This window comes from Trachemys scripta, chromosome 3 (genome assembly GCF_013100865.1).
Source record: "Trachemys scripta elegans isolate TJP31775 chromosome 3, CAS_Tse_1.0, whole genome shotgun sequence".
NCBI lineage: Eukaryota > Metazoa > Chordata > Testudines > Emydidae > Trachemys > Trachemys scripta.
Genome location: NC_048300.1, coordinates 73,848,621 through 73,873,263, shown reverse-complemented (window position 1 = coordinate 73,873,263; position 24,643 = coordinate 73,848,621). Strand labels below are relative to the sequence as shown.

Here is a 24,643-nt window from a genome sequence, read left to right as displayed (position 1 = left end):
ACGGGCCACGTGCCAAAGGATGCCAATCCCTGATGTAATACAATTTGCGGAGATGACACTAAAGAAAATCTAGAGATTTTGATTCAGATGCAGATTAGGGTAGTAGTTGGCACCGAATTTTTTTTCTAGCTAGTTGTCACATTTTGGTAGGCGGGGTCTATGGTGGTGTTTGAGTTGTTAATATTGCCCAGAGTCTCATATGGGCTCTGACTGGAGAATGGCAAGGGCTAAACAGAATATGGTAAGTTCAAAGGATGTAGAGAGGCCTCAATATTGAACAAAGATATGGGGCTTCCTCTCCTCATGAAAGGTCAAGTGAAGGTGCACCATATTCTGGTAATTAAGGGAAAACTGAGATAAACTGAGTTTTTAGAGTTCCAATAAACTTGCAATCAGAAGCATTTTTGGTGAGGAACTGGTTTATAAGGCTGTCTGCTATTGAAAATATGGTGGGGACTTAAATGCAATTATATCCTTGCCCTGAGAAGACAACTCAATATCATTGCTTGAACTAAAACAGTGAATCTTCTGAATGCTGAAGAAAAGCAATACTTACTCTTCATCAAGACCAACAGATCGACCAAAGAGCATTTCCAAAAAGCACTCCACAAGTTCCTGAGTTCCTTGGTGGAGATACAACTGGTTGGCTAACAAGGAGAAGCCACGATTCTTTAAGAATTTTTCCTTTTGTTCCCTGGTTGCTCTGTTGAAATATGCATCCAACAGCTAGAAAGAAATGCACAATTTTGATTCAAGATTAAACATTTTTATGCATTATTTCCTTGGAAATTTAAATATTCTTGTTTGCAACATGCTCCATTCAGAAAGGAAGATTTAAAAATTTTCAGATTCCAAATTAAGTGACAAATTCTTTCCTTTGATTGTGTTTGCACTTTCCATTGACCTCAATGAATCATAGGAGTGAAAGGGACCTCCAGAGGTCAACTAGTCCAGTCCCCTGCACTCATGGCAGGACTAAGTATTATCTAGACCATCCCTGACAGGTGTTTATCTAACCTGCTCTTAAAAATCTCCAATGATGGAGATTCCACAACCTTCCTAGGCAATTTATTCCAGTGCTTTACCATCCTGACAGTTAGGAAGTTTTTCCTAATGTCCAACCTTAACCTCCTTTGCCACAATTTAAGCTCATTGCTTCTTGTCCTATCCTCAGGAGTTAAGAAGAACAATTCTTCTTCCTCCTCCTTGTAACACCCTTTTATGTACTTGAAACTTATGTCCCCCCTCTCATTCTTCTCTTTTCCAGACTAAACAAACCCAATTGTTTCAGTCTTCCCTCATAGGTCTAGCTAGCTAGCTAATTATATTTATTTATATGAAAGACTGAACAAAAAAGTTTATAATATTAAAAATTTATTTTACATTTTATCTAAATTGTTACTGATTGGTGACTTAAGTGGTTTTACTTTGTATTTATCTATCCATCCATCTTTTTAACTAAATATTTGAAGTTCCTCTTCAAACTACAAGCCAAAGCTACTCCTTAGGCCCTGCCTCAAGAGCAAAATTCTCCATTGCAAACTGTTTTCCCTCTTCAGAAGGAGGACAAAACCACTCTGACAAAAATCAAGATAAAACCCACAGTCAGTTTAAGTTAATACCCAGGCAAGAGTCACACTGACTGCAGTGGGAACTCTATCTCGAGGAAGGATTTCAGGACTAAGCAAACACTGGAGGAAATAATTTTTTTTGATGCACTACCCATTACTGAAGGATGGTCATTTATTTTTCTACCATGTTACTCCCATTTTTATGGGCTATTTGCTCCCATCATAGGATTTGATTTCTTTTGTTATCTCTAACTTACATAAATTTGACAGCTTAGTGGTTTGAGCATTGGCCTGCTAAACCCAGGGTTGTGAGTTCAGTCCTTGAGGGGGCCATTTAGGGATCTGGGACAAAAATCTGTTTGGGGATTGGTCCTGCTTTGAGCAGGGGGTTAGACTAGATGACCTCCTGAGGTCCCTTTCAACCCTGATATTCTATGATTCTATAGTTTAACTATCAATTGAAAAGATACTTTTTATGAAGAAATTCTCAAACATCTAGATATAATCAACTCAGTTTTAAAAAGGCTTTGTGGGGATAAAACTAGGGGAATATAATAAAGAAGTCAATCTTATTTTTGCTAACAATCTGCATATAAAGAATATCTTAGATCAAACTTTGCATATATTCAAGTGAGCTAGTTTATATGCTTATCTAAGTTGCAAACATTTAGACTGTATATGCTCCTACTTTAATGACTCCTTGTTGTATGAGAGGAGATGGATGGTTCACAAGAACGATAAGAGTGTCAGGCTGAATAAGTTTGTCTATCACATCTTCTAGCATAATATCTGGCAAGATTAAAAGAACTCCACGTAAGAGGTCATACAATCCACAGCATGTAAGCACAAGGCAATCTTCTGTGGATCTGAAAACAAAGAGGAAAATGTGCTATTACTATATCGAATTGCCTATAAACCATAGGCGTGTATAAATGCCATTACAGGCTACCTGCAGGGGGAAAGTGACCACACCGCATGTTTAAGCGCACAGGGCGAAAGGGGTGTTCTCCAGCTTGCAGAATGAGAAGGAACAGAGCTTTACAGTGGGGTCGGAGAGGCTCAAAAGCGGCTTCAAAAGGGGGAGTGGGTCAGCATGGTGATGCTGATTCATCCCCTGGAAGGGCTGAGTGGTTGAAAAGGGGCAAACCTGCACGAGAAGCCTTTTTTCCCCAAGAGCAGGTGAAGCCACTCCTTTTTAGGGGGCTGGGAAGGAATTTTTCCCTCACCACCAGCTTGGCTTACTTAGAGAGTGTGTGTGTGTGTGTGTGTGTGGTTGGGGGTGGGGGGTGTTAAAACCTTCCCCAGAGCTTTCACCACAGTGGGTTCGTGGTGGGAGGGGGGGCTTTGTTATGGTGCGTGAAGGAAGTTAGGCTATATCTTGCAAATCATTATGTAAGTGTGGGGCAGATGTTCAGTGCAGGTACTCCATGGGGGGAGGGGTGTATAGTGACTGGATAAATGGCTTGGTAAAGGATTTAAAGGGAAGTGCTGGTTAAAGGAGCAGAATGGGGTGGCTTGGGGCTCCTATGACTGATCTGGCAGGGAGCCAACCGCCTTTTCTTATAGCCCACCTTAGCTCTCCTTTGAGATCCCAGCAATGGGTTGGATGGGAAACCTGGATGGAAAGAGAGGGGGCTGGCAGAACTTCCCTGAGTAGATATTGAAAGAACATGAGGATACCTGCACTGTACCTGTTTATCTGCTGGGTAGTCCCAGACATCTAATAATAAAGTTGTGGCATGATTAAAACCATATCAAGCATCTGTCCTTCTTTCAGTATAGCTAGACAAAGGTCAGACTAATGACTGTCTGACAAAGGTATTTCCCCAAACTCTTCCCAACACTCTCCTCTTCGTCCTTTTTTTTAGGGCTTAATTCTTGACTGCAGTCAGAGGGCAACATGACTAGAGTTATTTGTATTACAGTAGTGTCCGAAGTTTTCGGTCAAGTTCAAGTCCCCACTGTGCTAGGCATCATACAAACAGTTAACCCTTCAAGGCAGGGATTAGCCAAATAATGTGGAATTTGAAACAAAAGCAATTTTTTAGCATACTACTAGTTTAATTAATAGATTTGCAAGCTTTCACTACAGATGTAACACTAAATTTCACACTTATTGGCTATTTTTTACAAAATATGTAGTCCAGAGCAAGAACCACAAAATGTTTGTCAAGTCAATGAGAAACTATTCTATATGTTATGGCAGAAATTACTGTACTATTAGAATTATTTCTGGAATGTTGAGGTATTGTAGGTTTCTTTAAAAAAAAAGTGCGTGCATACCTATAATGAGGTCTTTCTGATCTTTTAAAGGTCTCTTCACTAACTGAAGAGAAGGTAAGACTTTCCCAGTCTTCAGGAAGTACAGTCCTATCAGTGAGGCTTGGCCAGCAAGCAACGGAGGATGATCCACTCTGAGCAGAAAACGCTAGACCCAAGCCTGCAAAATTATTTTGACTTTTCTGAAATGAAGGCAGCCCCTTCAGATTGTCAGGACGGCGCAACAATGATTCAACTGCAACACCATCATCCTCGTTACTTTTCAGTTCTGCATTTAGCTCTTTGTTCTCAGATAATTCTAGTTCTTCTTTTGAAATGTCAACCAATGCTTCAGCAGATGTTAACTCTGAGTCACAAACTGTTTTTGCAGACTCACAGCTGCTGACAAAGAGTTCCTCCTGTACCCTTTTTAATGTTTCAGAGCTTTCCACAAAAATTTTTTTTTCCTGTGGATCAGAGTCACTCTCCCGAACTTCCTGCAAGTCATCAATACTTCTACCTAAGCTGCCAGGTAGCCTTTTTGGATGCACTTGTGGTGAGGAGGTAGGAGATGCTGGTAGGCTTTTGCAACGCCGTTGAAGTGCCTGAGAGAGTATTATCTGTGGTACGCTAATCTTGGAAATAATGTTTCCTGGGGAAGAGAACACAAAATACTCTTAGCATCTATTTTGTATTAGAAGCCACATTAGAAATGTTAATGTTCTGTTTCACCACCAACTAACATATCCACAAAATGCACAAAGTAATGTGACTTTTGGCTTATTATACTGACAATCCCCGTTTCCCGCCCCAAACATTAAATCAACTATGAACAGATACCACATTAATTTGGAATAGCAGGCCATAAAGTTTGCTCAACTATTGAGACATTTGATTTCAGAGACAGAATATTCAGTTTACATGAGTTACAGCATATTGCAATAAAATAATGTATATAGAAGTTAATTTTCACAAAGCAGAATGGTCTTTTTTTGGTCCTTCTAATTTTGTTTTGATTTAAAGATATAACCTTATAGAATCTGCTATTTAAGTGGTATGTTCTGTTATGTCTGATCCCTTCAGTTAAGTAGGTTGGCAATAAAACCCTGAACAAATACATGACTAAAGATTTAAATAAAAAAAATATCCTAAAAGATTAAGTGTTTGAATATGGCCAAATGTTGAATAAGTAAAGTTGTGTATATAGATTGCAATGTTTAAAGGTGCAACTCTGATCTCAGAGTCACAAACATGCAACACCTAAAACTGGATTAGTCTGTCTACTTTTACTGAATGATAAATGTAAACTAAAGATAAATATTGCATCTTCAACTACTTCTGTATACTAACTCCCAGTTCATCTTAATTTGTCTTATTCAGGATATTTTACTCTGTTTCCTCTTTGGAGTCTGTGAGCCTTCTTTCCACTCTGTATTCACAGAAAAATCAATTTTTAAATGTAGAAGTTAAGTATTTGAAGGACTATCAGCAAGTATTGCACAAAAATATTGTTGTGCTGGGACACTACAGTCTTCATAAAAAGATGTTAGATCTGAGTATCTAATGCAATATTTCTATAATCAAAAAAGATGCAATTTGACCAAAAAGGTTTTAGAATGATACACCAGCTAATATTTCTGTCTGAAGTCAGCATATCAGGAATGCATTCTTAAGCACTGTCTGACACTTGCTGAAATAATAGACACATATGAACTCCCTCCAGCAGTCAGCACAGAGCTGGTTGCTTGGGTGGTTTTACACATCTTGCAGCTAAATCAGAGATGCAAAGGCAAACGTGCAGTCCTCAGGAATATCATATTTTTGCAACAATCTGAGGAAAACCTGTCTGTAACATTCATCTGTGACAGATGAATAGATAACATTCTTTATTTAGCAAGGAATAACTTGTACTGAACTAGAATTTATAATTGTTTAGGACCTCATGTAAGAGAGCATAAAATGACTAGTATTAATGCAAAGAACAAAACAAAACCAAAAAACTTATGAGGAGATTGCAACATTTCATGGCATGGCTCTAAGCAAAGTGAAAGGCATCTCACTTTTTTTTTTTTTTTTTTTTTTTAAATGGACAGTCAAGTCTCAAACTAGCAGGTACATAACATCTGAAGAGCTAATTTGTAATATGCTTTTCACAAGGGAAGAACTGCTTCAACATTAACTGCAAAATGTATTATATTGGTCAGATATGTGGTACTGTTGGATTTTATATTATAGAAATTGCAACAGTCGCAAACAGGAAGTGAGAAATGGAAGCAAATCACATTTCTCTTGTACATGTTGCCTAAATTGTTTGGGTCCTGCAGTTTTAGCCAATGATTATACCTCATTGTGGATGTACATTAACTTCATCGTTAAGGCTGCACTGATAGTTCCATTGCAAGATTTTTTTTGACCCAACTTTAAATTTTGATCCAGGGATGATATTTGTTTGAAAATGTGTGTAATATACATTGAAAGACTACATTTTAAAATTCCAGAAGTCTAGAGCACTTTTCCCATACTAGTTAATAAAAGTGGGCACATAATTTTTGCTGGAGTGACTTCTGATTTGTTGGAAGGTGTGAAAATTTGTACTCTTTATGCTAAAATGTTGCACTGAAATCACAACAGTATCATAAGTTATTTTGGGAAAGGGTGAGAGTTATTAACTAGCCCCGATCCAATCTCCTTTGCATAACTATAGTATGTTTAGCACTCATACATGAAGAGAATGGACTACAAACTTTTTACATTTTAAAGCTCAACTGGAATAGTGTACTGTAATAAAAAAAACCTCTTGACAATTTCTCTCTCAGGCAAGTAACTTGCTGGTCATCTAAGTCACACAATTTGGGATATACCTGGAATAAGTTGCTCCTAACAGGTTTTCCTACTTTATCTCAGATACAGAAAGTGTATTATTGTACTCTCTGCATAATCAAATGCTGATTTTCTATTTTATACTAAATTAAAAATGGCCAAATCATCATTTCTCACCATGCTCAAGTTATAAAACATTGATACAATCTTAGTTATTTTGCACCAATTGACTGAATTTAAGCCAACTTTGCCACCACTCACCTAAGTTCCACCTCTGTAAACAGTTGCAGCCTTTTCCCTTGCTTCATTGCCAAACCCAGAAATTGAGCATATGCTTTTCTAGCAGCAGGTATGTAATATAAATATTTTACCTCCCAATGGTGAAGCAGTAAATCCAGCTGGGCTTGTAGTTAAATATGTAGGACTGTCAATTGATTTGCCACTAATGCTGGAATTTCTCAGGTACTTGATTGATTGGACCTTTTCCTGAAAAATCTTGCCATCTAGGGAAAAAAACGGGGGTGGGAGGAACAATGACTTAACTTTAGGCAAGTTTTTTTTCTTGGCAAATTAAAAAACACAGAAAACAAGTCAAAGTTAAGATTCATAACATATCACTGCAAGGTTTAATGAGCCAAACACTTTCCTTCCACATTTAAGAAACACACTTGAGAATGAAAGAATTCTACTTTTGTTCAGTATAGTGGTGTTATACTTCTCACCAAGAGAAATTTTTAGAATATTCCTCTCAGTGAATATATTCTGAAATGGTTCTCAAACATGTACGTTTAAAAATAGCATTTCCAAGCTAACTGCTAGTAGCCATCTTACTGAAAATTTTGTGAAATCAAATAATGATATCCCGCCCTAATCCTCTTCCCCCACAAAAAAATTAGTTCCTTTACCAGATTAACCAAGCCTCAAACTATCAGAAGTGGGCTCTAATTCTGTGCTAATAAAGATGTACATGGAGTCATGTTGGAGTGCAAATGCCAACAACTGCACACCATTCAAGTAGAGAACTAATTACCCAAACTGGACATGCAAAGTAAATGCATCTGCAACAGTAGAGTATGGTCTGAAAATTTGGCTCAACGCATTTAACCTCACACCACAAAGTTTCACGATTTTCAAAACTACATATCTACAATGTCAACAAGATAGATACTGGCAAAAATCTTGGAAATGCCAACTTTAATTAGAAATAATCTATAAAATGTATTTTACATTTTAATAGATGTAAAAAATGCCTCTTTACAGAAAAGAGATTTTAGAAGCCTGTACCCATTTTGTTCAGTACAGTAATGATTTGCTACTATAGACTACAGGCCTGTTCTGGATTACAAATTTCCTAACTTCACCAACTTTCAAACACTTCTGTGTTCATTTTCTCTAACTAAGTGGTGCCAGATCATCACTGGATGTCTTCCACTGCTAGCTCAGAAGGATATTTGACTATAGTAAACTTGAGCAAAAGGAACCTTGTCATGTGGTTAGTTGCAGTTTGAAGGATCTCTCCCTTTCCTCTCCTGCCTCATCTCTGAGGGATCCTCTGACTGGATCCCTTCCAGCTATTTAGTTGTCCACTCTGTCTCCCCCAAATATGAATTTTACATCACTGTCAACCAATCTCATTAAAAATTATTGAAGTTCGAAATAATGTATTTAAAATGGATTAAAAATTCTAGTATAGTTTAAGTACAACAGAATCCTCTTAATTTGCAAATCTTGTTGGAAATAATGAACCAGTTAAGCAATTGTCCACATTATCCAAGTTAGCATGATGTACAGAACATTGCACATGATTTATAATAGTTTTGGGGAACTGGTAAACTGAGAATATGTCTAAAATTTGACCTGGAGGTATAATTTGCAGCTTGAAGAGGCACCTTATGCTAGCTCGAATTAAACTTGCACATTAAAAATAGAAATGCAACTGCTGCAGCATAAGAACTGGAAGGGGCTAGCTGCCTCAAGTATGTACCAGTCCAAGAAACTACGAACTTGCTAGGGTAGCAAGCCCCTATCACCACTTGCACTGCCACAGCTACATTTCTATTTTTAGACTGCTAGTTCAATCAGAGGTGGAAAGTACACCTTCACATTGAAACGCAGACATACAAGAAGATTTTAAGTTCCACCTAAACTAGAGACCTTTCAGGTAGAGGTAAAAGCACCATGTTTATACAGAACGCTGAAGAGAAGGTGCAAGCTAGCCCTTTCAAAAAAACTCTTAACAGGAGGATGATTGAATATGAAGAACCCTGTAGGGTAAACGGACGTGGCTGCCTGAAAATCCTGTCGGAAATGAGTGTCCCTAAAGCAAATCTACTTCAGTCAAAACCATGACTGACCCATGACATAATAGACTTGAGGGAACAACAATTAACTCAAACTATAATTTGTTTTTATTGAACAGAAATGGTCTCTGATAGGAGAAAGGGTACTGAGAATAATAAAGAGGCGACTGAAGAATACAAAATGCATTTGGGACTGTAGATGTTTCATACCCTTGAACCTGAACATTTGATGCCGTGAAAGGATGTACATGTGGCTCCCACTGGACAGTGCCATCTAGAAGGTTACAAGCTTGCATACATTCCCATGTGGTGGATCTAGATAGGCGGTTCTCAAAGGAGATGTAGTGTTAACATGTTGCAGACAACCCCATGTGTGTCAATTTAAAGGAACAATGTCAGTTTTCTATTATTACCAGCTAAAATGCATGTAACTCAACTGTTCCCTGCAAACTATTTATGAGATGTCACTTAACAGGATTTTAGTCATGTGAAAATAGCTGGCCAAGCTCTTATTACCTACTGTTGCATAAGCTGTAATTTTCAGTAAATTGGTACTGTGGTGCATTCACACATTCAGTATGTGTGATCCACAGAGAACCCTAATCTAGTCTTCCAAGTACATCATCAGAGGCCAGGAACTGGAAGATTCTATAAGTGATAGACTATTTGGCTTTGGGCAAGTCATTTACAAGTTAGTTTCCCCATCTGTAAGACAGATCGTTTACCAACCTCACAGGTGTTTACTTTTTAGAATTATTAATAGCTGTCAAAGATGAAAATGAAGTATAAAATATAGCCACTAATTATTAATATACATTGTCTTTGGGGGTTTAGAACGAAGAACCCAACCAGGTATCATGCAAAATATGAAGTCCAATTAAAGAGTCTTTTTTGATAGACTCAAAGTCGTTATAATGTATCAGAAGAAATTTTGGTTGTAAGACTCAATTCAGTAGCTTTTGTAGAAACATTAATTACATGGTAGCGTACAGCACAGGCATTTACAGAATTGCTATTTATAAAATTAGCTTAGTTTTATTTTTAATCAAATAGACTATAAGACAAAATGCCAACCTATTTCTGGTTAAACAAAATATTGTATCTACCTATGTGCAGGGAAAAGTAGAAGTTGGTGGGATTGTGACAAACATATGTATTAGTGGGAGGGTGAACTGCTAAGAGGAAATTGAAGATCAGTGTCAGTAATTCCAGGTCTGGGGGAGATCCAAGCACTTCTTCAATTATTTTCACAAATGATCTACAAACCTCCCGAGGCAGGGATGTAAGATGCCCTTCCTTTTGCTCCTGAAAGAGAAATGCACAGGTAAAATTACCTGAATGCTCAGTTTGTCAATTTATTGCATCATATACTTTTCCATACAATAGATACAGGAAAAAGTTTTAGTATACTTTACCTAACTTGGAAGAAGTTACTGTGTCCATTCAATATTACCTGCAACTAGCATGCCTGAAACACAACTGTAATACTAATCAAGTTACACAGGTACACTTTTTTTAAAAATGGAAGTTTGTTTCCATGGAAGCACTTATATGTAATCTGAAGTTGCAATGTTAATGACATCTATAGGTCTAATAAAAAATAATTAATAGATTTTGAAATATTAACTACAATTGTACAACTATTTAACTGAATAAGGAGACCTAAGGTTAGACTTACAAAAATCCCACTAGGTGCCTTTGACTTCAAATGGAGCTTAAACTATTTAGACACTTTTGTAAATCCTAGTAGGCATCTAACTGCCTCTTCTTCGGGCACTTAATTTTGTAAATCTGGCCCCTAATCTGCACTATGGACCAACCGCTTAGTAATGTTACTTGTGTTACAACACAGAAGTCATCTAGCTTCATCTCATGTTCTAATTAATGCTCTTAAGAGGCATGCAACTATAGTTAAAAGAAAGGTACTCCTGTTTGTGGCAGTATTTGACTTCAGATTATGAAAACAAGTCAATCCATTTAAAAAAATCCAAAATTCTTTATTCAAATGGAATGAGAATCCTAGCATCATAGCAAGAATAAAGAGGTATATTATAGTCATACCCCTTTAAGGATAGGCTATAATAATTTGTATCACTGCATTTTCTTAGGAAATAATATAAAAAGTGACAGATGGTTATGTGTTAAATAAAGTTGAAACTGTGTTTCCGAAAACTTAGAATGGCTGATTACAAAAACACTAGCACTACCTGTGCTTTTCCTTAACAGTGATTTTAGAGTAAAGCTAGATAGATATTCAATATGGAAGCTCTAATACATATTTGATGTTACATAGAACAGTGTTTTTCAAACCATGGGTCGTGACCCACCACTGGGTCACGGCATGTAAGGTGCTGGGTCACCTTGCTCTGGTCAGCACCGCTGACCGGGACGTTAGAAGTCCTGTTGGCAGCTAAGGCAGGCTAGTGGCTACCTTTTCCGACACTGCGCTGCACCCTGGAAACAGCCAGCAGCGGGTCCAGCTCCTAGGCGGGGGGGCCCACGGGGCTCCGCGCGCTGCTCCTGCCCCGAGTACCAGCTCCGCACTCCCATTGGCTGGAAACCAGCCAATGGGAACTGGGGGGTGTGGAGGCCGGTGCCTGCGGGCAAGAATCGCGCACCTTCTCCTAGGAGCCAGACTTGCTGCTGGCCTCTTCTGGGGCACAGCGTGGTCCATGGTGCCAGGACAGGCAGGAAGCCTGCCTCTGTACCCCCAACTGCACCGTTGACTGGGAGCCGCCGGAAGTAAGTCCGCACCCCAACCCTGTGCCCTAGCCCTGAGCCCCCCCAAACCTGGAATCCTTCCTGCACCCCAAACCCCTCATCCCTGGCCCCAGCCCAGAGCCCTGACCCCCTCTCACACCCCAACCCCCTGCTCCAGCTCATAGCCCCTCCCACACCCTGAACCCCTCATTCTCAGCCCCACCATGCAGCTCTCACCCCCGCATCCCAACCCTCTGCCCCAGCCCAGAGCCCCTCCCACACCCCAAACCCCTCATCCCCAGCTCCGTTGGGTTGCAGGCATCACCAATTTTCTTCAACTGGGTCCCCAGAAAAAAAAAAAGTTTGAAAGCCAGACATAAAAGGACCATCTTAACATTCCAGTGGCAATGTTCCAGTGGCAATGGGTATAGGAATGAGTCAACATCCCTTGGCTCCTGAGGTAGGCAGGAATGGTGGCACTACCCTTAGCCATTGGGGGTACTAGAGGATCTTGCATCACCCTCCGATGACCTCTACAACTGATGTGTTCTGGTGAAAATATCACCACTTCATAATGTCTGTTAGAAGGTAGGAAAAGGGAAGGACTAATCTTTATGGGGATACTTGGAAAAGTAAAACTAAAAACATTGAAGAATGAGGTGCATTTTGTTTCTAGTTTAAACGGAATTATTTACCAAGCACAAAATAATAGAGAAGATTCAAAGTACCTGCAGAACCTGACATGTTAGCAGGAAGTGATGCACCACTTGAGCTTTTAACAGTTGTTTGATGTTAAACATCTGCTGGTGATGGTTAGCTCTGATAAGGATTTCCAGAGCTGCTAAAAGAGTTTCCCAAACACCTTGCTGAAAAACAGAACAAATAATAGTATAAAACAAGCAGCACCAAATATAGTAACTGTTCTATCTTCTCCTCTCTCTATTTTATAGGCGATGCTATCCTAGTTTCAACAGATTAAGAAGGTAATATGAAGCGTTATAACTGAATCAAGATGCTTTTCAACGGTATTTGCATGCAAAGAAGGAAGAGGAAAATTAAAAATTAGTTCCAAACTCTGACCTAGAAGAAGCATGTTAAGGGGCATAATTTAGTTTTTAACCCTTAAAATTTGAGATTCTTTTAATGTCTATACCAAGTTTTGCAAAGTTAATGAAAAAACATCACAAAATTATAATTGTATGCAGTGTTGTAGCCGTATTAGTCCCAGAGTATTGGAGAGACAGGGTGGGAGAGGTTCTCTCTTTGAGGTCACCTAAAGAGCTCTAGGTAAGCTTGAAAGCTAGTCTCTCTTGCCAACAGAAGTTGGTCGAATAAAAGATATAACCTCACCCACCTTCTCTCTCCAAAAATGTATAACAAAATTGAAGGATTTGCAATTAAACCCTTGCTATAACACTGAATGCAGTCATGAAGATCTGTGCTATATTTAGTTTTATTCTGGGTACAGACTATTTTGGTAGCTGTTCAAATCCCCAAACTAGTATGTAGAGAAGCATTTCAGACTAAGTAAGGATGATGACAAAAAGGAAGTACTGTACTTTTCTTAGACAGGAATCCATTTTATTTATCTGTATAAAGAAGGTAAATACCTGTGCTTTAGACCATATCTTCCAATCAAGCAGCAACTCTTCTAACAATTTAATATCTTGGATTACTGCAGTGGAATCTGCATCAAGCATGAATTGTCCGCTCTCATTTATATTAAGAATCTCATCACTGCAGCAGCCTTCAAGAAGTGTCTTAAAACAGAAAAACAAAAGTACTTGAGGTTTTGATTGGAGTACTGAAGACCACAATTACAGCCACCCATATTTTAAGAAGGGTTGTTTCCAGTCCATCCTTATCTGCATCCTTTCTAAAATTATGATGGAACATAATAGGCAGCAGGTTTAAAACAAACAAAAAGAAGTATTTCTTCACACAGTGCAAAGTCAACTTGTGGAACTCTTTGCCAGAGGATGCTGTAAAGGCCAACACTATAACAGTGTTAAAAAAAACAAACTAGATAAATTCATGGAGGATAGGTCCATCAATGGGTATTAGCCAAGAAGGGCAGGGATGGTGTCCCTAGCCTCTGTTTGCCAGAATCTGGGAGTGGGTGACAGGATGGATCACTTGATGATTACCTGTTCTGTTCATTCCCTCTGGGGCACCTGGCATTGGCCATTGTCAGAAGACAGGACACTGGGCTAGATGAACCATTGGTCTGACCCAGTATGGCCGTTCTTATAACTATACTTAATCCTGCATCAGCACTGGATTAGAGGTGGACTAGACCTCCCAAAAGTCCTACATTTCTAGGATTCTATGATATTTAAAGAAACCCCATATCTTTGTTTTCTCTTAAAAAGGCATTTTAGTAATCAGAAAGCCCAGAGAGCTTTTTATGGCTTAGCAGGCCTACTTTCCAGAAGTGATCAGCGAGTTTAGGTGCTCAATTTGACACCCCTTAGGAGGGGCCTGATCCTCAGAAGATTGGTGTACAGCACTTTCTGAAAATCAGGCCTCTCTTAGGCGTCTCAAGTTGGCCAGCCAAAGACTAATCACTTTTGAAAGACTTAGCTATAGATTAACTTCAGAAAAGAGGTCTACAGAATTTAAGGATTGTAGTCCACTTTCAATAGAGCAATGCACACATACATCATATGCCCATTTCAAATAAACATTCTCAAGCAAAAATGAAGCTTTGAAAGATTCAAAGGCAGTCATTGGGATGGTCTCCTTCAAAGGACACCTATTCCTGTGGTTCCCAGAGAACCCTGCAGTTTTCCTCCCAGGTATAATACAATTTTTATGTAAGGTTCATATGCCTTACATCCATCAAATACCCTTGTCAGGAATTCCTGTGCCTACAAAGTAGATCAAAAACATTTCCATCATAGAGCAGATGTTCCAAAAGAAATGCTACCAGGATTACTGTTTATGAAAACTACATGTAAGGGATTACATAGATAACAGTTTTTGCTTTCAAGATTTATTCAAACTCTTCCTCCTCCTTCCCAAAACATCCTACACCATCTACTGTGATAGCATAAAATGAACAGTGTCAGTTCAGTCCCCTCTAAAATAATATTTTTAGCTTCCACTTCCGATTTAAAAATTTCACCTGTAGGTTTCTAAAATTGATCTTCTGTTTAGCTTGTCATCTTAAAATAACTTTGCCAAGGGGGGGCAATTATAGAAAATTGTATTTGCAGTTGTTTCTTTCCCCTCAAACCCAAGTGGTTTCTGTAACATTCTCTCATTTCACCCATCCTCTCAGTTTCTGGATTGAGGGCAATTGTTCCTGCATTGGACGGGCTCCAAATCAAAAATCTGCATCTCAAGTAGGGCTTCAAATCTAGGACTAAGAGCATAGAGGATCTTCTAAACAACGAAATAGTCCAACTTAAACTATACAAACATTAACAGCATTATACCTTCAAAATGTGAAATCCAACAATACACTTGGGTTTAATCAACACCTGATGAATCATGGAATATCCATTACAGTTTTCCATCTCTTGTATTCTCTGTTGATTATATTTTGTTAACGAGAGTATAACTTGCAGTGCTAAAGCTTGAGTCTCTTCACAGTTGCTGATATCTATAACCTAAAAATAAGCCAGTTTTAATAATTCAAGTGATAAACATTTGATAGAGCTAGTGTAATGATTAATGTCTTAAGGCTCAATTAGGCTCTCATATCTATACAGAAATACCACTCCATTATTCTACCTAAAAACACAGGATTTCCAATGGAGTTAATGAAAAAGATCTTCCAACAAGTCTGAGACCCATGACTAAGATCATCCCCGCTGGAGTGAAAAAAAAAAAAAGATGCTCCAAAAAATAAAACTAGAGCAGAAAAGTGTAAACAGCTCCCTTTCATTCTGGGAAATCTCATGTCCAGGACCTGCTCAATGAGGTTGAGTATTTTATTTAAAGAGGAGGAGACGCTTCGTAAATGCTATAAAAGCCCCTTCATTTATGGCTCCTGGAGATCTAGAACATGGCAGACTGCCTATAATGTTAAAACTCTATTACACATAGCACAGAGGTAGTGGTAGCTGTGCTGCTGGATAAAGCTGGTAAAACAGACAATACAAATATGGAAGTAGTAAACAATGGGAATGCAGTCCTGGACCCTACGAGAGACAACCCATAACATTTGAATTAAGTCAGAGGTGTACGAGAAGGAAGGCTCAACTGACTTTGTACACATTCATATCCTACTCTGTTGTGTACATGTAACAATGCTCCATTTCCAACACCTGTGCTGTTTGACAGCTCTAAAATCATGCTTCATTGATGTGAATGCTGTGTATGGTAGAATGTGTAGTTATGTAAAACTTAAGTAACACAGTAAAAATTAATAGGAATAATTTCCATTGCAGATTTTGCCTGAACACCAGAGAGCCTCATTCCCATACAAATTGATTCCCCTATATGACTTATCAATAAGATAATAATTTGATGGACTGTGCAAATGAGTCTTGGAATCACATTAATAAACTTTGGGAAACCAGATATTCCAAGTACAAGGACTCCACTTTAGCCCCAGTACCTACCTCGATTTGTTTCATTTACATTTTTTTTTTTTTAGATAATCGTTCTAAGGGATTTAGTTTTGATCAGACCTTTTTGTTAAGCCATTTTTAATTTATTTAGAGTTTACCCCAAAAGTAAGCAAGCCCTATGAACTGCTTGTGCCCCTCCCTCTGCCCAGGATAGCATCCTTTTAGGTTTAAAGACATTCAGAGATTATTAGATCTAATTTGTACCATTTTGTCAGATGTGCACAGTGCATAAAAAAGGTGAATTTGGTCCCATACTTTTATTACATGCACTATAAACACACAAAGTCTTCGTGCTAAAAAAATAGAACTCCTATGAAGAGGTCCATTGTATTTCAAAACAATTTTTTTTGGAACAGCAGTTTGTAACCAACACATGAATTCAAATATTTATATGTGAATATGAAACAATGGCACGGGTTAATAAAAAGATTAAACAAAAGTTACGTTTTCATTATATAAACTCCAAAATATTTTAAACACAAGCCATATCTTGATATTTAAGAGGCTAGTACCTCCATAAAATCAGATGCAATGTACATTAACACATATTATACTTTCAATATTTTTGAGTTTAATTTGCACAGGAACTTGCAGGATATAATCACGAGCTGTTACAACAGCTTCTTGTTTCTTTTAAGATGCACAGTAACCACATTGCGTTGGTTGGTTATGTTACAAGCTACATTTTCCATAATGTCAAAGGCATAATTTTTAAAAAATAAGTGAGAATACTACATTTCAAAATTCTAACAAGAGAGCTGAGTCTTAAACCACAATAGATGTGCTAGACTGAGGGGAAAAAAAAGTATTTGACAACTTTAAAACTCTTACCCTAGCAAAGAGAAAGACAAATGCACCTGTTCCTCCAATCTCATGCAGTATGCCCTGAAGAGTTTTATATTCAACAGGCTGAAGCATTTTCAGGTGATGAGGATCCAATAAATTGCTCTGCACTTCTTTTGAACTGAAAGGTCTCTGAGAGGGCACAGTTTTCACTTGACCTTTCAGTCTAATAACAGGTTCATAGATGGTGTACTGAGCAGGGCAGCAAGTGGTATAGACAACAGCGAGACTTTCCTGAAACATACATTTAAGAAAGTTCCAGTTTCTAATCAGTTCTTACTTTGCCTTAAAGAATACAGAATAAGCTTATGGCCTAGGAAATACAGAGCAGTAGCTTCAATAAACTTGTTTCTACTCCTCTCTCAAAATATTTTTCTAAATATACATTTGAGAGGCAGAGACACGATGTGGTTCCCAGGCTTTCGTCAAGATATTTGAAAGATAGATTTCTGAAAGCAGTCACTATCTGAGATTTCCCTTCCACCTTTCCCCAAAAACTTTTAGGAGTACTGTACATTTAAAAAAAAAAAAAAAAAGAAAAGAAAAGAAAGGTTATTTGCTGGTGGAAGGGATTGACAAGCTTCACTTCCTTTTAAAAAAAAAAAGGAAAATTTTAGCAATGCCTCATAGTAAAGACTACAGGTGCTCCTTTCAAGTAAAAAAAGGATTGCTATAATACAATTTTCACCTTCAACTTTGTTCTCGGGTCTTCTAATCTGCTCACATACCAACATTCTTAAAGATGATGTCTAATACACAGAAGACTACTTCAAAATCCTCAGTAGAGGAGGTGAAAAGGTAATGAAATTAGAGCGAAATTCACTTCTATCATCAAATAAATAATTCACCCCTCAACTCCAGACAGGGCTAAATAGTACCAAAGAAGCTTGCATGCGGTTAATGTCATATTTTTAGGGAAAAAAAAAAAAAAGAAAAGAAAAGAAAAGAAAAAACAGGCTATGCTTTCGTTTGAAAAAATTACAAAAAAAAATTTCTCTGCAAGTCTTAAAAAAATCAACTCACTCATGAACAGACAACTATATTTCTCTGAACATTTTGCTATTTAAATTTTTAGTTCTTCCTTTACTGTAAAGCAAAATGAGATAATAAAAGTTGTGTCACTCTGGTTCATTAGGCATTCCACCTACACCACTTTCATCTTCTCTCCCCTCCAGCCCATTCATAAGTCTTTCTAATACCTGTAAGCAGGGCTGTGTGCAGGAATTTAAATTTGACTGCTTTTTGAGGAGCATGCTAAAACATACACAAATGAAAGGTTCGTGTGAACACCCCCCCGACCCATGCCCAGCACTCCAGCAGATTTCTTGGGATGCCTCTGACAGGGACGCCCAGCAGTGAGGAGGCAGTGACACTCTGTGTCCCTGCAGCCCGGGGAAGGGAGGAAGCAGCAGGGCTGCTGGCTGCCAGCTATGCTCCTCCTCCCTCCACCCCTACAGTTGCTACTTCTCCTTCCCTGCTGCTGGAGTCCCAGCCCTGCTGCCTGCTTTGCAGATCAACCACTGAGGTGAGTCCGGGGTGGAGGCAGAGGCAACAAATGGGACTCCAGCAGCAGGGAAGGAGAACCAGTAGCCGTATGGGTGAGAAGAGGAGGAGCTCAGCCAGCAGCCCTACTGCTTCCTCCCTCCCCAGGCTGCAGGGCCACACGGGATTTTTGGGGAGGCCTGTGCCCCTGCTTGTCCTCCCGTTGTGCACGCCTTTACCTGTAAGCTTCATGTTCAGCCAGACTCAATTAACAATTAACAGAACAGCAAGTGAAGACAAAATCTTGATGAATAATGGAGGGGGCAAAAGTCATCTGCTACTTGCTAGCAAGGTGCCCAATTCAACATCCATTGAAATCAATGGGAATTCTTTCCACTGAGTTCTCATTGAAGTCAATCAGGCCTCAGGGAAACTCCCATTCTTAGAGCAGAGGGCCTCAAACAAAGAACGCAAAATAAACAGAACTACAAATAAAATCTCTTGTACAGACCAGGATTTCTGTGCCAATGCAATTTAAGGCCCCCCCGATTTGTTAATGCACTGCTAAGAGTTTAAGAACCCAGGCTTTAACTTGGACTAGAAACTTACAATTAAAGGTCCAACGTCCACTTCTTTCTTTTTCATGAAGAGTTCCTTAATTTGTTCACACTGTAGAATGTCTTTACTTATGTATTTGGAGTAGTCGGTCATTGTTTTGCCATATTTACAAGGCATTATAGAGGTAAAGTCTGGCCCACAGGCGTATAGGTAGAATGCTTCCTCTGGACCAATCTTTGCACCTAAAACAGAAAAATAAAAATCTAGTTATCTATCTTCACACTGTTTACAATAATTCATATGCAAGCAACACTCAATTCAGGGATCTCTTTAGTATTTAGTAGAACTTTTATTTTTTGTTGTAGTAAGTTTGCATGTTAAAAAGTTTCTATTTAGCTCATATTTACACTATCTTTACATTCAAAACATGTAAGTTAAGTGGAAAAAGTTATATGTATATTTTTTTGCCTTTAAATAGATAAATACCATTAAAGAGAAGCAGATTTCCCAGATCCCATTTCCCAGCCAATTGTAGCCGCTCTTCTTGGGATGATATGCAATGACCAACCATACAAAATGTTTTATTGCTGTCAGATAAACTTGTTTTTCTTGGTAGAGTGTAATCTAAACTGATCTCACGTTTCCTAAAATATAAATAAAAAAGCAAAAGTTTAAATATTGCAAAGTTCTTGAAAAACTTATCAGAATTTCCATCTAAAATATTCAAAGTACAGTAAATTTGATTAACTTTCCAGGATCGTGTTCATTTTTAATATTAAAAGATACAGTCAAGATATAAAATTAAACATAGCCTCTTAAATTACTACAAAAGCTTTAAGAATATATTTATAATGCATTTAACTATTTATACTACTTATTGTTTGCATTTCACTCAGTTTAGATAGTGAACCTAGAGACTATTAGTTTCACTTCTTTGTCAACTATTAGCAAATTGCTGTTATGGCTTGAGGAACACAGCAGAATATGAGGTGCATAGAATTAACTCCACGCCCTTGCCAAAAAACCTCTCTCACTAAAGCAAACAGCAATTGTACACTGACAACTAACTAGTTAATCTGAAATTGGATTTGTAATTCTAAACAATACTGCGCAACTGGTAGAACAATTTTAATATTGTTACACCAGAACGAAGATTTCCCAAGTCACTTGCCTGCTGAACAGATTAAAAAAATTATTTTAGAAAGGAAGGAATTCACAATTCTTTTGAGTAGATCATATATTTTAGAAGGCAGCATACCGACCACAGATTAATACTTCAAACACAGAATCTACACATCCTCCAGGATCTACACTTTAAGAGCAGAAGATAGTTCTCAGACATTCAATGCCTTCCTTCTCCTCCTCCCTCTCCAACCCATTCTCAAAAAATTAGTGTCCCCTCCTCCCAACCCTCCCATAACATGCCTTCCTTCTCAGCCAGGCACCAAAACCACAAACCATTCCTCTTTCTCTTTCACAGATCAACTGCCTTCTTTGTGTTTGTTACCAGCTTGCACCTGGAAATGATGCCGGCTACTAGCTCCATGCAGGTACCCTTTCTGACCCCAGTATGAATTCCTGTAGTGTCCTGCCTACTCTACTGGTTCCTGACTGGAGGAGGAGGAGGAAGGGAACCAGTACAAAAATCACAGTGAGGGTAATTGGTCATGTATGGGGCATGGGCCTGAGGCTGAATATGGATTCTGAAAGCAGATGAGAACTCACTATGCAAAATGTCCCTCTTTTCTCACCCCAAGAATTGAGTCTCAATACTGTCCCCTCTATGAACCCTGGCTCAGTGACCTCTCTCTTCACCAGCAAAACCTTAAGGAATTAGTCTGTTTCCACTAGCTGGCTTCTTAAAGATTTAGTTACAGTGTGAATTTTCTGAAGTGTACTTTACCTCTGACCAGAGACCCATAGCGACAGTTCTCCGTGGATATTCTTCTTGCCTTCTGGCTGTTGCAAGTATGTTATTGCCAAATGCTGCCACTTGCCTATAAGGAAAATGTTCTCTGGTGATTCAGCCTGTGCTAGCAGACCAGCTTTCATTTCATCATTTGGATCCATACACATACTACAAAAATAGCAAAGGAAGAAACAGGTAAAGAGTTATGGATATCTACTTTTATTTATATTTCTAAAACTGCATTTCTAACTGCGTCTAAGATCAATTTTATTCTAAAATACCTTTTTAACTTTCATTTAAAGAGAGTCCAGCGGAGGGCAACGAATATGATTAGGGGGCTGGGGTACATGACTTACGAGGAGCGGCTGAGGGAACTGGGCTTATTTAGTCTGCAGAAGAGAAGAGTGAGGGGGGATTTGAAGGCTGCTGTCAGCTACCAGAAGGGGGGGGGTCCAAAGAGGCTGGAGCTAGGCTGTTCTCAGTGGTGGCAGATGATACAACAAGAAGCAATGGTCTCAAGTTGCAGTGGGGGAGGTCTAGGTTGGATATTAGGAAACACTATTTCACTAGGAGGGTGGTGAAGCACTGGAATGGGTTACCTAGGGAGGTGGTGGAATCTCCATCCTTAGAGGTTTTTAAGACCCAGCTTGACAAAGCCCTGGCTGGGATGATTTAGTTGGTGTTGGTCCTGCTTTGAGCAGGGGGTTGGACTAGATGACCTCCTGAGGTCTCTTCCAACCTTAATATTCTATGATTCTATTAATTATAGACATTCTAAATATAGAGAGCTGTGATCTTTTGGGCTGAGCACCCAAGTATGAGTCAGGAACTCTTGACATTGTAGCCTGGGGAAAGTCACTTACATTCTCTCTGCCTGAATTTCCCTAGATATAAAATAAGAATAATACTCCTTTACTTCACTGGGGTGTTGTGAGGGTACTACATTAAAAAAAGTTAATGAAACACTTGGATACAACCTGTTCTAGAAGTCAAATCTTTAGGGGGGTGTAAAATTATGTTTGTGAACAGCTTAGAAGATTAAAACCATATACAAATGCTAAGTATTAAATCAGATCATGGGTTTTTCACCCATGGAATATAAGCAATTTGAAAAAAAATAGCAGATATGATTGTTAAAAATGAGTGATGCTGACTAATGCATTGTTTCAACTGTTCATGACTTTAAAGTTTTGCCAGGAGACAATGCTCAGGGTAGTGGACAGCCTAAATCAATTACAATTTCTGAAAATTGTATCTTACAAAGAACTGACTGAATGCTGAAATCTTCATTAAATTCATTTTAAAAGATGCAATGCATACAGAATTAGTTGCAACATTTTTGCAACAGAAAAGAAAGATCATACAAATAAAACCTGAGCAAATATTTATCATCAGGGCAGCTTAAATGAAGTTAGTTTGTTACAGTACCAGCAACAGAAATATAAAAGGAGACTCCACCACAGATGTAGTATAAACAGAGAGAGACTAACAGCAACACCTCAATTCTTAAACGTTAGTGGTAGCCTGTAAAATTTAGTCGTATTGGCATAACATTTTACTTATGTTTTCAGAGATGCAAATACCTTTCTAGCAAATCATTTCTATGAAGAGGCCCCTTTAAAAGCTACCTCATTCTTTAGAAAGTTTGAGGGCAACCCCACCATCACCACCCACTGCTTCTGCTACCGTCCATCTAAGGCTGTGTGAAATTGTCATAACTAAAAATGCATTTACATTTTTACAAAGCCAAAAGTCTGAAAAACATGGCACAGGAAACAAATACTTTTGTTTCCTATGAATGAACAAAGACAGCAGAAACAGTCACACCTCCAGGAACCACCCTGCATTAGCAGGTAACCCAGTCATGGGAAGTTCAATTTTCAAATTTAGATGAAAGATTCAACATTTGGGTGCTCAAATCAGAACAAATCCAAGAACCTCAAACATTAGCCAGTTTAGCCCCACAATATCTCTGAGGTAGGTAAGAATTAAGCTCATCTGTGAAATAAGGATAAGCAACTAGCCCAAGGTTTTGCAGAAAATCTATACCAGAACCAGGAACAGAAGCCAGATTTCCCAACTCCCAGTCCAATCTTCTAACCAGATAACAATGCCTTTTAAAGAGAAAAGAGGATTATTTATTTGGGTGCCTATAGTAGGTGTCAGTCTCAGGGTCCAAGTAAAGTTGTTTGTATAAAAAAACAAACAAACAACAAACAACATCATGTTTGTTTATTAGCTGCTGCTAGAGCCAAAAAGGGGAGACAGGTTAGGGCCACGTTGCAGTTAGTTGTAACTCCATTAAAAACTCCAGTCTGCTGGTTGATGTCCACAAATTTACACATTATGATGGACACCAACCAGCAGATAAGAATTTTAAGTTAGACCCAAAGTTGGCCTGACCAGGAGGACTGTAACGATCAGCATATCCTAAAGTTGAGGATTGGATCCAAGGTTAGAACAATTCAGCACTCACCATTTCCATCTCCCCAGGAAAGACAACATTCTTCCATTCCATTTTGATACGCATCTCACCTTACTGCCTCTCTTCCTCTGTCATGCTGCCTCCTATACTTGGAACAGCCTCCCTATTCTTATGCATCAATCCTTCATCCACCTATCCAAGCAACTTCCCTCCTTCCTTCTTAATTCCTTCATCCCTCAGCTGCTGTCCTTTATTAGCTCTTATTTGTCTTACATCTCTTACAACTTGCTCTGCACAGGCATAGGATCATGCCTACCTGGAAAAAGATGAAAGGCTGGAGCCAAAGCCTGTACACAGGGAAGGTTTCTTTAGGTTTGTAAAGCACCGTGCCATAAATTTATGGCATGATGTCAATGATCTTCCTGTTCTAAGTAAGCAATAATCTACAAGCCATACATATACATAGCTTTGTCTTCCTTCCTGGGGCTGACTCCATGCTACTACTCCAGGTCAGCTCGCACAAGATGTCATACATTATGGAATTTACAATTCTTCCTACTTTTGGGCTAACAGAAATATACAGTACCGAAATATGAACGCTCCAGTGTTCAAATCTGCCCAGACTTGCATCATCAATGCTTTGGAACCCAATGAAATTATATGAATGCAGCCGTCTTCAATAAGTTTGTCCCCCAAGTTAAGGTACTCCATTCGTACAGATTTGCTTTCTTCTAGGAAAATAAATAGATATTAAATAAAATAGCATATATAGCATTTATAACTAACTAGACCATGACTACAACAACATCTGTTTACAGTCCACAACGTGCAAAAAAGCAGGTTATATATCATAAGAAACTTCTTTAAAAGTGAATTGACTAGTATAAGCACTATGTTGTAGTTTCATCGTTGGAGCCTTAGGTCTTCCTTGGTTAGGTCTATCTTACATTAAAGTTGATGTAAAGCACTCTCTAAAGCAGTGGTGGGCAACTTGCGGCCCATCAGGGTAATCCGTTGACGGGCTGCAAGACAGTTTGTTTACACTGACCATCCGCAGGCACGGCCACCCACAGCTCCCAGTGGCCACAGTTCACCATTCCCGGCCAATGGGAGCTGCGGGAAACAGTGGCCCAGCCCGCGCTGCTTCCTGCAGCTCCCATTGGCTGGGAATGGCGAACTGTGGCCACTGGGAGCTG

The 24,643-nt window shown here is 38.8% G+C and overlaps 1 protein-coding gene across 1 annotated transcript in view; it reads right to left on the bottom strand.

Moving 5' to 3' along the window:
* Positions 1 to 24,643, bottom strand: part of LYST (lysosomal trafficking regulator) — a 125,551-nt gene that overhangs the window by 75,226 nt on the left and 25,682 nt on the right. The window contains exons 11-23 of the mRNA XM_034766872.1: positions 24,034 to 24,178; positions 21,017 to 21,190; positions 19,600 to 19,757; positions 19,165 to 19,355; positions 17,062 to 17,307; positions 15,091 to 15,264; positions 13,261 to 13,410; positions 12,379 to 12,516; positions 10,057 to 10,255; positions 7,022 to 7,153; positions 3,855 to 4,482; positions 2,260 to 2,437; positions 557 to 726 (exon numbers count right to left, since the gene is read on the bottom strand). Of these exons, the coding sequence (XP_034622763.1) occupies positions 557 to 726; positions 2,260 to 2,437; positions 3,855 to 4,482; positions 7,022 to 7,153; positions 10,057 to 10,255; positions 12,379 to 12,516; positions 13,261 to 13,410; positions 15,091 to 15,264; positions 17,062 to 17,307; positions 19,165 to 19,355; positions 19,600 to 19,757; positions 21,017 to 21,190; positions 24,034 to 24,178 (2,683 nt within the window). The remainder of the gene's footprint in view (positions 1 to 556; positions 727 to 2,259; positions 2,438 to 3,854; positions 4,483 to 7,021; positions 7,154 to 10,056; positions 10,256 to 12,378; positions 12,517 to 13,260; positions 13,411 to 15,090; positions 15,265 to 17,061; positions 17,308 to 19,164; positions 19,356 to 19,599; positions 19,758 to 21,016; positions 21,191 to 24,033; positions 24,179 to 24,643) is intronic.